The following is a 15,256-nucleotide window of genomic DNA, read 5'->3' as shown; positions in this document are numbered from 1 at the left end:
TTCGGGGGGTGGTGTGGGTGACAGGCCTTCCTGGATACTCCCTTACTAGCTGGCATGCTTAGACCTATACACAGCGTGAGCCAAACCCTTGTCTGCCATCCCCTCCATGCATATGAAGCTGTGCCTGGCAAAGGGTCAATGCCTTGAGAGTGGGCAGCCCCCAGGGTGCAGGAGCATGGTGCAGCCTTGGTGCTGTGATTGCCAGGTGGGTGGTGGGGGAGGCCTGGCATTGATGGCCTTGGTGGCCCAGCTCCTCTTCTCACATGCAGGAAAAAGGGTATGTAGGCCCTGGGTATGGGAAGCAAGAGATTTTTAGATACCTCTGGCCTGGAGCTCAAGGGTAGCCCAAGAGATGGTACCTGTGGCTCAGATGCCATCTCTTGGGCTCCCCTGGCCTCCTTGATGACTTCCCAGTCCCCGCTCTTCTGTCCTGCCTCCCAGGGGAACTGCATAACCTGCGAGGGCCGGGTGGACAGCCAGGAGTATGCCAGTATCCGCTCGGCCATGAAGGTGCTCATGTTCACGGACACGGAGAACTGGGAGATCTCGAAACTCCTGGCAGCCATCCTGCACATGGGCAACTTGCAGTATGAGGGTGAGAGATGAGGTGTATTGGGAGTTGCGTGGGGCTCTATAAGACCCACCTCTTCTAAGATCACCTGTCTTAAAAAAGAGGGCGATTCTTTGAAGTAATTCATCCTAAGGTGTGAGTGGCCACATAGCCATCTGAAAGGAAACAGGTCAAGAAAGGGACTATGCTTACTTGTGTGACATTACCATCCACCAGGGTGAGAGGCAGTCCTCTGAGGCCAGCACTGGCTTCTACCTTCTTTGAGCCCCAGAATGAGGTCCTAGGTAGGAGAAGGATATTTGGGAAATTCTCTCAATAAGAGATCCCAGCACTCAAGAAAGCACCATCTTAGAAGACTTCAGGATGCCCTGGACAGAAGAAGGAGGTTGTACAAAAATCCCTAGGCCCCGAGAGAGTGGGGCACACCTGGGGAAGACCAGTTCACAAAGCCCGTCTCGGAGAAGCAAGGGCTGCTGCCAAGAGCTCTGGGAGTCTGGGGCAAAGAGTGAGGGACAGGGGCCAGTGAGTATGTGCAGCTTGAGACTACAGACTACAGACATGGCCTCAGGCACTAGCATACGAGTCCCATAGGCTCTCATGAGAACATGAAGTAGACATCTGTTGACGTGGAAAATCAGTGGCCGTGCCGACACCTTCGGTGGGGGTGGGCAGGTGGCCTGGTCCTCCCGTGACTGCCTGCGCTCCCTCCCTCACCTCTCCCCTGACCTCTCATCCTTGCTGCCGGCAGCCCGTACATTTGAAAACCTAGATGCCTGCGAGGTCCTCTTCTCCCCATCGCTAGCCACCGCCGCGTCCCTGCTCGAGGTCAGTGCTGGCTTTCTGTCCTTACCCTCAAAGATGGTTCTGGCCTGTGGGGACCAGGCTACTGGGAGCCCCTGGGAGAGAGGATTACATGTGGGCTCAGCGCTGTTCCATAGAAGCAAAACCCCAAGGGCGAGGCTGGGGCCCACTGGCCTTGGTCTAGTTGTGCCTGGGGCGGCCTGGGCTGGGCTTGGGGCCTTGGGTGAGTTATTCTTGCCCTCATAGCCTGTCTACACATCTGATTGATAGAGGGCACAATGTCCATGGGTCAGGCCACTGAGTCTATCAGTCTCTTCGCAAATGCCCACTGGGCTATAACCAGGGTTGGAGAGAAGTTGGGGCCAGTCCTGGTATGGTGCTGGTAGAAGCAGGAGGGTTGTCTGGAAAAATGCTTGTCCCAGGCAGCCCTGCCCCCCCTTACCCCAGGGGCTTCTGACATTGCGGGGCGTTGGGCTGGGGGAGGATGGTATTTTCAGTGGAGCTGGAGGATGTGCCCCAAGCCAGGCAGGGTTGGAGTGGGCAAACTGCCTACCAGAGTATCTGCACCAGGTGAATCCTCCGGACCTAATGAACTGCCTGACTAGCCGCACCCTCATCACCCGTGGGGAGACAGTGTCCACTCCGCTCAGCCGGGAGCAGGCGCTGGACGTGCGCGATGCCTTCGTCAAGGTAGGAAGATGTAAAGTGGCCGCCTGCTCTCTGCCTTTGGGAGTTGGGTGATCCCAGAGCCGGCCCTCATACCAACTTGCATTGGACTGGAGTGCAGCAGCGTCACCTAGCTGTCTCTGTGATCTGGGATCCATCTGCCCTCCTCAGAGCCCCGTGTATGCACCTATCCCACAAGGGCCAGTACTGAGTTCCTCAGGGTCAGTACTGAGTTCCTCAGGGTCAATACTGAGTTCCTCAGGGTCCCGCCCTGCTCTGTTCCCCCAGCTCTCAACTTGACCTACTTAATGTGCCTCTGTTCCCAGCCAAGGACCCTTTTGGGTCTCTCTGCAGAAGAAGGGGCCAGCATGGGCAGGAGTCCAGCACCCTTTTTCTGTCCCTTTGCTACTCACCACCCCCTGTATCATCCTGTGCTGGGTTCTGGGCTGTGGAACTCTTCAGAGCTGCTGGGAAGACAGAGACTGAGGAGGGAGCCCAAAGGTTGTTTCTTCCTCACCTGTAGCACCAGCGAAGGCTCTCAGACCAGCTAATACCTGAGCAGGGGTCTTATTTATTTATATAGATTTTGACATCTTTATTGAGCGTGCCAAAAATGGAGATAGTATTATTAATTTTGTCAGTGGTACTAAGGTTAGGACTCATTCTCTCACTCGCAAGGCAAGTGCTCTAACCACTGAGCTACATCTCCAGCCTTACTTTCTGCTGGTTATTTTTGCGATAGATAGGGTCTTGCTTCCTGCTTGAGGTGTGCCTGAAGGTGATACACCTGTGTTGGGCCTCCTGAGAGCTAGGATAGCATCTGCCCACAGCCACATCTAGCTGTTCATTGAGCAGGGGTCTTGTGGGCTTCTGCTCAGGCTGGCTTTGAACCATGATCCCAAAGATTTTAGCTGGGATTCCAGATATGAGTCACCATTGACTGGTTCCTTTTATATATATATATATATATTTTTTTTTGGGGGGGTGGTCCGGTCGTGGGGCCTGAACTCTGGGCCTGGGCGCTGTCCCTCAGCTCTTCAGCTCAAGGCTAGTGCTCTACCACTTGAGCCACAGCGCCACTTCCGGCTTTTTTCTTTTTTCTTATGTGGTGCTGAGGAATCGAACCCAGGTCCTCAGGCATGCAAGGCAAGCACTCTACCGCTGAGCCACCTTCCCAGCCCTGTTGATGTTTTCTTAATCCCCGGCTAGGTTTTGCACATGTGTTGTTGAGCACGCTTTGAAGTAGATAGGAATTGTTGGAGCAGGAGCAGGCAGTGGGAAAGCATGTGTTCTGCAGCGTGGTGTCCCTTAGATGGGTAGGAGCCAGCATGAAGGCTGTCGGAGCCCAGTCTGTCCCCGAAGGCCCCATGACTGATCAGTAACCTTTCAGGGCATCTACGGACGGCTCTTTGTGTGGATCGTGGACAAGATCAATGCGGCAATTTACAAGCCTCCCTCCCAGGAAGTGAAGAACTCCCGCCGGTCCATCGGCCTTCTGGACATCTTTGGGTTTGAGAATTTTGCTGTGAACAGGTACCATGTGGGCACTGCTTGGTGGAAATGTCACCTCTCACCTTTTAAGCCACATGGATCTGGCTCTAAGCACACTCACTCTGCCTGGCTGATGCCAATGTTGGCTTTAGACATCCTGGAGGTCCCCATCTATGTCCTTCCCTCTCACCAGGGTCAGCTGAGACCTGCTCAGGGGTGTGTGTGTGTGTTTGTGTGTGTGAGTGTGTGTGTGTGCATGTGTACACATGTGCATGTGCGGATGCATGTGGAAGCCTTCATACCATCTGGGACCCTTGAGGAGTACCTCTGGTGTCTAGGTTCTGTGGCCACAGTTTCTGTGCCCAATGTTCCCAAGCTACAGGGCACCTTGAAACAGTAGAGGCCTGGATCGGTCTCAAGTGCTAATTCCTGGGCCCTCCTCTCCCCTCCCCCACCCCCCACCTCCAGTCTTTGAGGGCCATATGATAAAGTCTAGCCATGTCTGGTCCACTAACTGACTCCAGGCAAGTCACAGCAGTTTCTTAATCTGTGGATGACATAGGACACCCCCCTACCTCCACCAAACCATCCTACACTGAAATTCAAGGCTACGTCTATATCTCAGCTGGTCAGCATTCGGGGCTCTGCTGGCCACGTCACGTCAGCCCTGTCCTTCAGCAACACACTGGTATCTCTCTCTGGTTCACCTCCTCAGTGTCTTGACTCCTCCCTTCCCTAGTGCCCCCTGATCCTCCCCGTGGGGCCTGAGCCCTGGCTTCTAGCCCACCCCTCCTCTGACTTCTTGGGTGAGTTTCCCTTGACTAGGGCTCTACATCCAGCCCCATTAGAAGGACTGGACTTGACAGTCCTACCCAGCTGCAGAGCTGTGATGAGATTCCCCCCGGCCAAAGTCACACTGCAGATTGCAGATGGAGGCCAGGCCAGGCACGCTCAGTGGGGCAGGGGTCTGAATGAACCACCTCTCCCTGGCCCCACACCCCGCGATTCCCTGCCTCCCCACCCCCCCCCCGTCCCCAGCTTTGAGCAGCTCTGCATCAACTTCGCCAATGAGCACCTGCAGCAGTTCTTTGTGCGACACGTGTTCAAGCTGGAGCAGGAGGAGTACGACCTGGAGAGCATCGACTGGCTGCACATTGAGTTCACCGACAACCAGGATGCCCTGGACATGATCGCCAACAGGCCCATGAACATCATCTCCCTCATCGACGAGGAGAGCAAGTTCCCCAAGGTGGACACAAAGGGGGCAGGCACTGAGCAGCGTGCTGGGTCCCTTCCCTACTCAGAGCCTCAGCTTCCCCTCCCGCCCCCACCCCAAGAGTAGGAATGATGGCACACATCTTTCAGGGTGCTCTGGGCCAGCTCTAGAATACTCATGGGGCACATGAGATTGCCTACAGTCCATGGGGTCCTGTACCCAATGCCCATCTAAGCCCACAGTGTGGTGCAGAGTATATGCTCAGGAAACAGAATATCCTAGAGTGGAATTGGGGAGCGAGAGATAGCACTGGTAATCTTGTGATGAGGTCTTCCTGTGTTGCCCAGGTTGGCCTTGAACTCCTCCTGCCTTAGCCTTTCAAATAGCTGGAACTACAGGCATGTGTCATCATGCCTGGCTATTCTTGGGACTTTGATCATGAAAGAGAGATGCTCTAGACTGGAATGTGTCCTCCAGACTGTGCAAGTCCACTTTATCCATTTAGCAAATGGGAGACTGAGGACCCAGCTCCTGTGGAAGGGATGATGGGGGGGGGGCAGGTGGGAGGCTCTTGAGAAAGGTCAAGGAGGGGTGTGAAGACCTGGGCAGAGGGGCAGCAGGGCTGGGAGAGGGAGGGCAGTCAGCAGCAGCCCCTCTGCTCCTGCAGGGCACTGACACCACCATGCTGAATAAACTGAACTCTCAGCACAAACTCAACCCCAACTATGTGCCCCCCAAGAACAGCCACGAGACCCAGTTTGGCATCAACCATTTTGCAGGCATTGTCTACTATGAGACCCAAGGTACTGGCAGGCCAATGGGTGGCTGTCCACTGTGTCCCATCCTTCCCTGCCCTCCGGCCCAGAAAACACCCCAGGGCCTGGGGACAGAGCGGGAGGCACAGGGGACTGGGGAAATGTGGGGCTCATGCTCTCCATTGCTTTTACATAGAGGTGTGTGTGTGTGTGTGTGTGTGTGTGTGTGTGTGTGTGTGTGTGTGTGTGTGTGTGTGTGTGTGTGTGTGCGTGCGCGCGCGCGCACGTGTGTATGCGTGTGTGCGTGCGTGTGTACGTGTGTGTGTACATGCATGTACGTACATGCGCCCTGGCCCTGGGGCTTGAACTCAGGGCCTGAACATTGTCCCTGAGTTTTTGTCTTCAAGGCTAGCACTCAGTCACTTGAGCCACAGCTGCACTTCCAGCTTTTTGGTGGTTACGGATAAAAGCCTCATGGACTTTTCTCCCCAAGCAGTCTTTGGGCCACAACCTTCAGATCTCAACCTCTTGATTAGTTAGGATTACAGGCGTGAACCAGGGAGGATGTGTGTGTGTATGTGTGTGTGTGAATCAGTCATATTTGAGAGCAAGTGTTCTACTACTTGAGCTTAAAGAATACGTTTCTCACTGTGGTAAAGCATACCTGTATGACATTTTACATTTTAAGTGTACCCTTGAGTGGCACTAAGTACATTTACAGGTTTGGTCAATGATCACCACCTCCTCCAGAGCCTTTTGTCTTAGGAGATAGGAGATCTGCAAGGTCATCAATAACTCTCACCCTCCCTCAGCCTCAGCCTGTCAGCTCTATCCTGCTTTGTCTCTGTGAGTGTGGTCGTTCTAGGTACCTCTTCTAAGTGGGATCCAATGGTGTGTGTCCTTTTGTGTTCCCTTTCACTTTGCATTGTGTCTTCAAGGCTCATCCATGTCATAGTGTGGGCAAACTGCCTTCATTTTCAGAGCGGAATAATACTCTGCCATGGTTTATGTGCTGTTAGTGACACTTGGGCTGTTTGCCCCCTTTGTTCAGTGTGACAAGTGCTTTGTCCACTGTGAAGAGTGGACAGAATCTGTAGGAGTTCTGCTTTCTGTCCTTTTGAGGGGCTCAATGCTCCGTGTACATATGAGGAAACAGGTTCGTGTTCTTACACAACTTGACACAACTTAGATGTAAGGCTGATCCTGGAAACAGCTCTATTACCCACCTGGCTCTCCAGCAATGAGCAAGGCCAAGTACAAGTGGTGAAGATTCCTTCCCCTTCCTTCCTTCTTCCTTGAGACAGAGTCTGTATGTAACACAGGAGCCCTTTGGTCTTGTGATCCTCCTGCCTCTTCTTCCTGAGAGCTTAGATTACAGGTTGTGCAGCATTATACCTGTCCCACTTGGAATTCTCACAGCCTACAGAAGGCCTTGTTGATTCTCCCTGACCCTGGGATGAAGGGCTGGCCTCAAGTGAGCATCTGTGCAGATGTAATCCATTGAGCTGCTGCTGATCAGACTCCAGGTTGCTACTCAGGGTTAAGGCCAATGTCATTCATAACAGGAAAGCTAGGAGTCACCAGGGCTGAAACTCCCTGTGAATTGTCCCGGGAGTCAGAAGTGTGTCAGGAAGCACTGTTACTGTGCTGGGTGTCATTGTTCCTCTCTCACAGATGAGGACACTGAGCCCCAGAAAGAGCACTGTCCTAGGCTCATGTAGTGAGGCTGGCCCACGGCTCTAATGAGAGCCCTGTCACTCTGTCACCACCCCAAAGCAGTTCTATGAGGCTCGTGCCCCTTCCCTCATCAGGTGGATGGCCCGGGCATGTCTCAGGCATGGTCATCTATCAATGGCAGCCAAGCCCTGCCCCCCCACAGCACTATGGCCCCTTGGGCATCTCTAGCCTGAGGTCATCCTTCTCCTGGGCCAACCCTAATAGAAACTTGTTAACGAATTTGGGTCTCTAGTCCTTGGAATGGCAGCTGTAACGAGGTTGTGTGGTACAGGGGGCCACCCTGGACTGGCATCAGGGTCCTGGGCTTGGGGCTTAGTCTTGCCATGTCTGTTGTGTGGCATGGGGCCACTCTCCTAGCTTCTCTGAACATGTTTCCCTTATGGAATAGGAAAGAGCCCCTGCTCACTCCCCTACAGGGGGCCGAGGGTGCTGTGTAAATCATGATGTCCTGTCCAGCCTGGAGGTGGTGGTGAAGTTGTTCCTTACTGCTGGCCTGTGCCAGGCCAAGGTGTGTTCTCTCCAGGCAGGGGACATGCTTGCTTAGCCTGAGCTTTGATGTCTTAGTTCAAAGCCACCTCTGGTGGCTTGGTATGGTTCAGTCATTCCAGTTCACAGTCTGGAGACTGAGAAGCCCCCCTCCCTCCCCCCCCCCCCCGTCCCTGCCTTGGACAGGCCTGGCAGAGGCCTGTGTGGCTGGCAAGAAAGCCCCTCCTTGTTTCTGGGCCCTTGGGAAAGATACTGTCTTCTCCTGGCCCCAGTGTCCCACACTGGGACACAGATAAGGTGAACATGGAAGGTCTTCGTGGCTCAGGTGTTGCAGACTTGGAGGGGGCTGGGTCTGGCTTGGGGCTGCCTGCCCATAATGGCCAGGTGCCAGTATGACTGTTTTTTTTGCTGATGTTCAGGCTTCCTGGAGAAGAACCGGGACACCCTGCATGGGGACATCATCCAGCTGGTCCACTCCTCCCGGAACAAGTTCATCAAGCAGATCTTCCAGGCTGATGTCGCCATGGTGAGGATGCATGGGCTTGGGAGGGGGGAGGATGGGAGGGAAGCACTCCATTGAACCAGAAAGGCATTTCCAGAAGCTAGGTCTGGGCTTGCTCCAGTCGGTCAGGGGAGCCCCACCGACACATGGAATGGGGACAGGATTTGGTTGTAGTTCCAGCAAAGGCCTCCAGGAGGCTCCTGCATGGTCCTTGTACTGATTGGGTGGGGTGCTACTGGGGAGCCAGGCCCAGAGAAGGGCCACAAGAGAGAGATCATGGTGCTTGGAGGGGTCTTGGTTTGCCATGGGGGTGTGCCCACTGGACCTCTACCATAAAGGGAGACACAGAACAGTGTGGCATGCAGTCACTGCCCAACAGGGTGTGCTGTTCCCCCCTCCTCCCTCCCCATAGCCCCCAAACAGGACTTCTGGACCCCTATTCTGAGGCTCTAGGCTGGTGTCCAGTGGACTTTCCTCCTGCAGGCCATGTGTGCCCCTTTGTCCCCGGTTATCCTCCTGAGTATGGAGGAGCCAGCTGGAAGGGAGAGCCCTCACCCCCTCAGTGCCTGGGTAGGAGCCCAGGTCTCTGCCCACAGGCCTCCCTCCCTCCTCAGAGGCTTCTGCCCCTGCTTTCTGATCCTCCCACTCATGGTTCTTCCTCCTGTCTTACCTGCCTGTGATTCCCCTTGTAGTTTCTCTGTGGTTATTCATCCGGCACTCTCCGCCAGACAACCACCTCTGCGAAGGTAACAAGCCCCAGCCTGGGATGCAGGATGGAGGGACAGCCCCATGGAGCCGGAGCCTGGGGAGAGGGCTAGCCTTTACTTTTTTATTTCTTGAGTGTGTGTGTGTGTGTGTGTGTTTTGTGGAGTGGTTTCTGGAGTGGTTTTGGTTTGGGGTTTTGAGTTTTGTGTGTGTGTACGCTGCAGGCATCTCGGTTTCTTAAAGAGGGAAACAGACCTAAAAGAGGGGCAGAACTTGCTCAGGGCGTTGTGTGAACCAGGGGTGGGGTGAGGTCCCAAACTCCGGTCTTTTGACTGCTCTGCCACCCACCCTGCTCTGCTGCTCCCACCAACTTTGGGAGCCCTTTGATGACCTGTGCTGCACAGGCACCTGTGACCTCTGCATTTTGTAATCAAGAGACTGAGGTCAGAGAGGGGTTAGGACTAGGCTCAGTGGCAGCGTTCCCATGTGGTGCTAAGACCTGAAATCACCACAGGCCTGTGCCCCGATTCTCCATCTCTGGTTGTGGCTCCAAGGCCCTACAGGTCCCAAGGGAGCCAGTGTCCCTTGGCAACACATAGTATGCCTCTCCCCTCCCCACTCCTCAGCCCCTCCCCAGTTCCTCTGTCCCTCCCCAGCTCCTCTGTCCCCCACGTTTGGCCTCCTGATGGCCCCTCTTCTGCCAGTGCCCCGCAGAGCTCACAAGCTCTGGCTGCAGAATGGGGTGCCACATCTCTCTAAATGGGGTCCCCTTTCTCTGTCCCTGGACCACTCTGTTCCTCACTCTCATACACACAGCAACTGACCTCAGAGAGAGGATACCTAGGCACTGGAAACCCCAGAATCCAGCAGGTCCCCTCCCAAGTTCTACATGTTGTAGGTCACACTGGAGAGACAGATATCATTGTGGGCTCTGACCCTTTTCTTTTTTTTTTGGTCGGTTGTGGGACTTGAACTCTGGGCTTGGGCGCTATCCCTGCACACTTCAGCTCAAGGCGAGTGCTCTACCGCTTGAGCCACAGCACCACTTCCAGTTTTCTAGTGGTTTATTGGAGATAAGAGTCTCACGGACTTTCCTGCCTGGGCTGGCTTTGAACGGCAATTCTCAGATCTCAGCCTCCTGAGTTGCTAGGATTACAGGCTTGAGCCACGGGCGCCCAGATACATGACCCTTTTCCTCCCCCTCCTCCCCCTCCTCCTCCCCCTCCTCCTCCCCCTCCTCCTCCTCCTCCTCCTCCTCCTCCTCCTCCTCCTCCTCCTGTTCCTTCCCTACCCTTCCTCCTCTACCCAGCCCCACCACTCTGACCCTAATTCCCCTGGCATATTTCTGGTAGCTGCGTCTTCCTTTCCCAGCCTGCTTCTCTCTCTCTCTCCTCTCTCTCCCCTCTCTCCTCTCTCCCCTCTCCTCTCTCCCTCTCCTTCCCTTCCTCCCTCCTCTCTCTTCCCTCTCCTTCCTCTCTCTTCCCTCTCTCCTCTCTTCCTCCTCTCTCTCCCCTCCCTCTCCTCTCTCTCTCCTCTCTCCTCCTTTCCTCCCTCCCTTCCTCTCCTTCTCTTTTCGTCTTTCCAAAGCTCCCAGAAGTACCCAGGGCCTCTGGACACTCTCTGTTCTGAGTCTCCTTCCCCTGAGGCCAGCGTGGGGGGGTCTCTTAGGACCCTGGATTCTCCAGAACCATCACCCCACTCCTGAGGGGTTTCAGCAGCAGAGTTAAAATACAGCAGTGGCCAGGCATTGGTGGCTCACCCCTGTAATGCTAGCTACTCAGAAGGCTGAGATCTAAGGATTATGGTTCAAAGCCAGCCTGGACAGTAAAGTCCATGATACTCTAGTCTCCAATAAACTACTCAGAAAAAGTCAGAAGTGGTGCTGTGACTCAAATGGTAGAGCACTAGCCTACCCCTTGACTCAGGCTCAGGGACAGCCCCCAGATCCTGAGTTCAAACCCCAGGACTAGCAAGAAGAAAATACAACAGAGACCAGATTTGGAACTGGTTCTCTCAGCTGCACTTCCGCTGGCCCAGGCTAGGCGCTAATCCCTGACATTAGCTACCTCAGCGACCCTCACTCGGCACTGTGAGTAATTACTATTATCCCAGCTTTCCAAGCACAAACCCCAGGGCCCAGTGAGGCCAAGGTCAGACAACTTGAGACACAACACAGACCGAAATCCAGTTCTGTCTCAGCACAGTACAGAGTCACATACAACGGAGCACAGATACCCGGGCTTCCAAGGCCCTGCGGGCCTGTGAGCTCCTATCCAGGACAGTAAAATGCCTTGGCTGTGACAGGAGCAGGATTACCCAGGAGAGCCGCTTGGTTCATGTGGAATATCACCACTAGGTGGTGACAGTGTCCCAGCTGTTCTCAGGAATCAACACCCTCTACCCATCCCCCCTCCCACTCTCCCCTTCCCCCCTCCCCCCCCAAAGACCTGAACTCTGCCCATTGTGCACAGGTCCCCAACCCTACTTTCCCTTCCTTGGACTCCTGTCTCCCTACCACCCCTGCCCACACTCCCCAGCTATTGTTGAGCCTCAGGGAAGGTAGATCACTGGCCTTGGAGCAGGCCTGATTAAAGTCTAATCCCAGTCACTTGTCCTAGGAGCTCTTGTCCACAGGACATATGCTCATTCCTTATGCAGGCAGCCTGCTGGAGACTCACCTGCCCTTGTCATCCAGCCTCATGCTCAGGTGTCTCCCCTCACTTCCCCTCCACCACGCCATTTTGCGTGGCTTTTGATCTCTTCAATGTTCCTCCTTGGAACATTGGAACATTCACTCAGAAAACCAATACCAGGAAAGACAGCCTTCCCCTCAATGAGATGAAAGCAAGTTAGAAACCTAGATCACTGCAGATGTGAGAGAAGATCCTGCAGCCTTAGAGCTGTCATTCATTCATTCACTCACTCATTCATTCATAATGTCCACCTCTCCTACATTGTGTGCCCATTATATGCCAGACATTGTTCTAGTAGTAAATAAAATAGAACAGAGAAATTCCTGCTCTCAAGGGACAAATGTTCTAGCAGAAGGGTGGGTTTTAATAAGCCTATAAATAAGTACAACATGTGGCATGATGGATGGTGTAAAAGATGGGAAAGATGAGGGAGAGATTCAGGAGTGGGCAATGTGATTTTGAGTAGGGATTAGGAGAAGCTTTATTGAGAAGTGATAGGAAGCAAGACTCGTGCATCTGAGAAAAGAGTTCTGCAGGGAGATGGATGGTGTGTGCAGAGGCTGAGGGACCCTTATATCTGGGCCTGGCATGGCAGCAGTCTAGCATGGCTAGAAGAAGGTAAAAATGAGAGGTCCTGGGTGGCAAATTCTGTGGGGCATTGTGTATCCTTTAAGGACCTTGTCTTTCCCTGAAGGGGATCTGGAACCACTATTCAAGAGATGTGACCAGATTTTTCCCTCTTCCTCCTCCTCCTCCTCCTCCTCCTCCTCCTCCTCCTCCTCCTCCTCCTCCTCCTCCTCCTCCTCCTCCTCCTCCTCCTCCTCCTCTTCTTTGTAAAAGGTAATGTACAGAGGAGTTACAGTTACACAAGTAAGGAAATGAAGACAATTTTTGTCAGACATTGTTACCCGCTCCCTTATTTTCTCCTTCTTTCCCCCCTCCCACCAACAGATTTGTTTTTCCAGCCTCACCCACCACTGAGTGGATGGAAGAATATAAGCTGGTGGAGTGTGGGTGACAGGGACCAGTTTAGAGGTTGCTGCAGTAGAGAGACAGACAGAAACAGAGACTGTCAGAGACAGAGAAGTCAGTTTGGAGTTGGGCCAGGCTGACTGGGAAGGAAGCAGCGAGAAGGGTCAGGCTCTGGAAAGGACTAGCTGCCCTGAGAGCTAAGGCACTGGGGATAGCACTTGGATTCTTGGCTTCAATGACTGGAAGACGGGGAGTTTGTGCAAGCCTGTATGGGCCACTAGGAAGCAGCACAACAATTCAATTGAGTAAGGTGTTGGTGGCTGGGGTGCCCTTACCCGGTGGCACAGTGGTAAGCAAGGCAGATCCTGTCAGTCCTCCTGGGACGCTCAGCCTGGTAGGGAGAAGGCGCTCAGATAGGACAGTTCCAAGGTGATCAGAACCAATGAAGGGTATGTATGCTGGTGTGTCGGTGTGGTATGTGTGTGTAGCATATACATGCTGAGTATATGGAATGTGTGTGTACGTGCATGCACGTGTGTGCATTCATAGCAGGGCTTTGAAGCAGGCTGGGCTTTGAAGCTGCCCTACCTGGACAGCGCTCTCTCCAAGAGAGAGGCCAATCAGTGCTCTTGCTGGCCCATCTAGGTCTAACCCCAGCTACTCGGGGCAAAATCTTAGACCATTCTCAGAATTGCAAGCATTTCCTCTTGTGTAGTGGGGCTCACAGCATGTGATCTGAGTTTAGTGTGCCCCTCCAAATCCTCACACATCTATATCAGCACCGCTGCTTTGACTGTTACCCGATACAAGGTGAAATTATGATGCTGAAACTTAACAAGCCTACAACAATAATCAAATTCGCTAGTGAGAAAGTCTCATTCAAATGGAAATCGCCAGGAAAACAAAAATGGGAAATGCTGTGGACTAGCCACACATGGCTCCCTGGCTCCCAGCCAGAAGGTTCATTTCCTGTTTGTTTGCTCTCAGGACTTCCCCAGCTCCCCTGCTCTCATTTCACAGTATTCTGGGGGGCCCTAACAGGACAGGGAGTTGCAGAGGTGTTGCTAATTGGCTCATCTGGGTGTGAATGAAAGAAGAGAACCCTTGAGCTCCAGGGTTTAGGGGAACTTACTGTGGGCTTTCTCAGGATTCCTCAGACCCACTAATCCCACAAGTAGGGTTGGTGACCGGCTGGGGTCCCTCCCCACCTGTCGGGCCATTCAGAGGGTAGGTGCTGGTTTAAAAAAACGTTAGGCCAGCAAGTGACTGTAATCCCAACTACTCAGGAGGCTGACATCTGAGGATCTGGGTTCAAAGCCAGCCCAGGCAAGAAAGCCCATGGGACTCTTATCGCTAGATAACTACAAAAAAGCCAAACATGGAGCTGTGGTTCAAGTGGTAGAGTGCTAGCCTTGAGCAAAAAACTTCAGGAGCAGCACCCAGGCCCCGAGTTCAAGCCCCAGGATGGGCACCAAAACAAAAGGCATATATTATACAGACTAGGACTCTTTACTGTGATGTTTTCATATATGCATGTAATATACTTTGATCATACTTGCAGTTTATTGAAACAGCCTGACCTCTGACCCTCTTCACCACCCCAGCAGATACTATTACTGTCACTTAAGGAAACTGAGGTTCCTTGCTATTTAGTGATCTGAGGCCCCATAGCCAGGCAGTGTGGGCCAAGGTTTGAATTTAGGATTGTAGAATTCTGGTTCCGAGGCGATCAAGAGAGGATGAGCTACAGGGAGAGACAGTGCGCCTTTGGAGGTACTGCGAGGGGGCCACCTGTGGTCTGAGCGCCAGTCCAGATGCTGTGGGAGGAGGGCTTGCTGTCCTCAGGCCCCCATCCTGCTGAGCCTCCCTGGTGCTGTCCTTCCTTCCCTCCCAGCCACTTCTGGAGGGTGGAGGGGCAGGCACAGCCCCTCCCATTGCAGTCTGTCCGTCCCCCCAGGGCGCCGAGACCAGGAAGCGATCGCCCACACTCAGCAGCCAGTTTAAGCGGTCTCTGGAGCTGCTGATGCGGACACTGGGTGCCTGCCAGCCCTTCTTTGTGCGCTGCATCAAACCCAATGAGTTCAAGAAGCCCATGGTGAGTGTTTTGGGGGGCAGGGGAGGCTGGTCAACATGGGCTGGGAGGGTCATGTTAAATTTTGTGGAGGATTGGCAGCAACAAGGCCAGGGGCACAGGTGCATCAGAGTAGGTGGGGGGTGGGGGGAAGGGAGGGGATGGAGTTCATTCCTGACTCTGCTACTTCCAAGCTGGGCACCTGTTAGAGTGGCTTATTACGTGACTTAGTTTACTCTTAAATGGAAAGGGGGTCACCATGCCCATATTCTGGGCACACTCTCTGCAATCTGTGGGACATCAGCAAATGGCCTTGTGTCTCTTGCTCCTTTGACAACCCTGTTCCTTTCCTCATGTCTATTCTACTCCTCCAGGAAGCCTCCTGGATTCCTCTCAGACCTTCTACTTTGGACTCTTGCAAATAACATTCCTTGGGCCCTGTTTGTGTGCCCAGCACAACCTTGTCTAGCTTCTGCAAATAATCTGTATCATTGTCCAGGTTTGAATGAGGGTCCCCAAGAGAATGAAGGGTCCAAATCTGCAGGCTGCTCTCTGGCAGCCCCCTTTTATTTTTATAGCACAAATCCCGG

At 53.6% G+C, this 15,256-nt stretch overlaps 1 protein-coding gene across 1 annotated transcript in view; it reads left to right on the top strand.

The window, feature by feature from the left end:
* Positions 1–15,256, top strand: part of Myo7a (myosin VIIA) — an 80,021-nt gene that overhangs the window by 28,670 nt on the left and 36,095 nt on the right. The window contains exons 9-16 of the mRNA XM_070034949.1: positions 442–595; positions 1,320–1,396; positions 1,943–2,062; positions 3,429–3,571; positions 4,568–4,778; positions 5,413–5,548; positions 8,143–8,249; positions 14,553–14,690. Coding sequence (XP_069891050.1) covers positions 442–595; positions 1,320–1,396; positions 1,943–2,062; positions 3,429–3,571; positions 4,568–4,778; positions 5,413–5,548; positions 8,143–8,249; positions 14,553–14,690 — 1,086 coding nt within the window. The remainder of the gene's footprint in view (positions 1–441; positions 596–1,319; positions 1,397–1,942; positions 2,063–3,428; positions 3,572–4,567; positions 4,779–5,412; positions 5,549–8,142; positions 8,250–14,552; positions 14,691–15,256) is intronic.

Source organism: Dipodomys merriami, unplaced genomic scaffold (genome assembly GCF_024711535.1).
Source record: "Dipodomys merriami isolate MVZ:Mamm:240054 unplaced genomic scaffold, mDipMer1.0.p SCAF_25, whole genome shotgun sequence".
NCBI classification, from domain to species: domain Eukaryota; kingdom Metazoa; phylum Chordata; class Mammalia; order Rodentia; family Heteromyidae; genus Dipodomys; species Dipodomys merriami.
The sequence above is the reverse complement of the archived record's forward strand: the minus strand, read 5'-3'. Positions and strand labels throughout refer to the sequence as shown.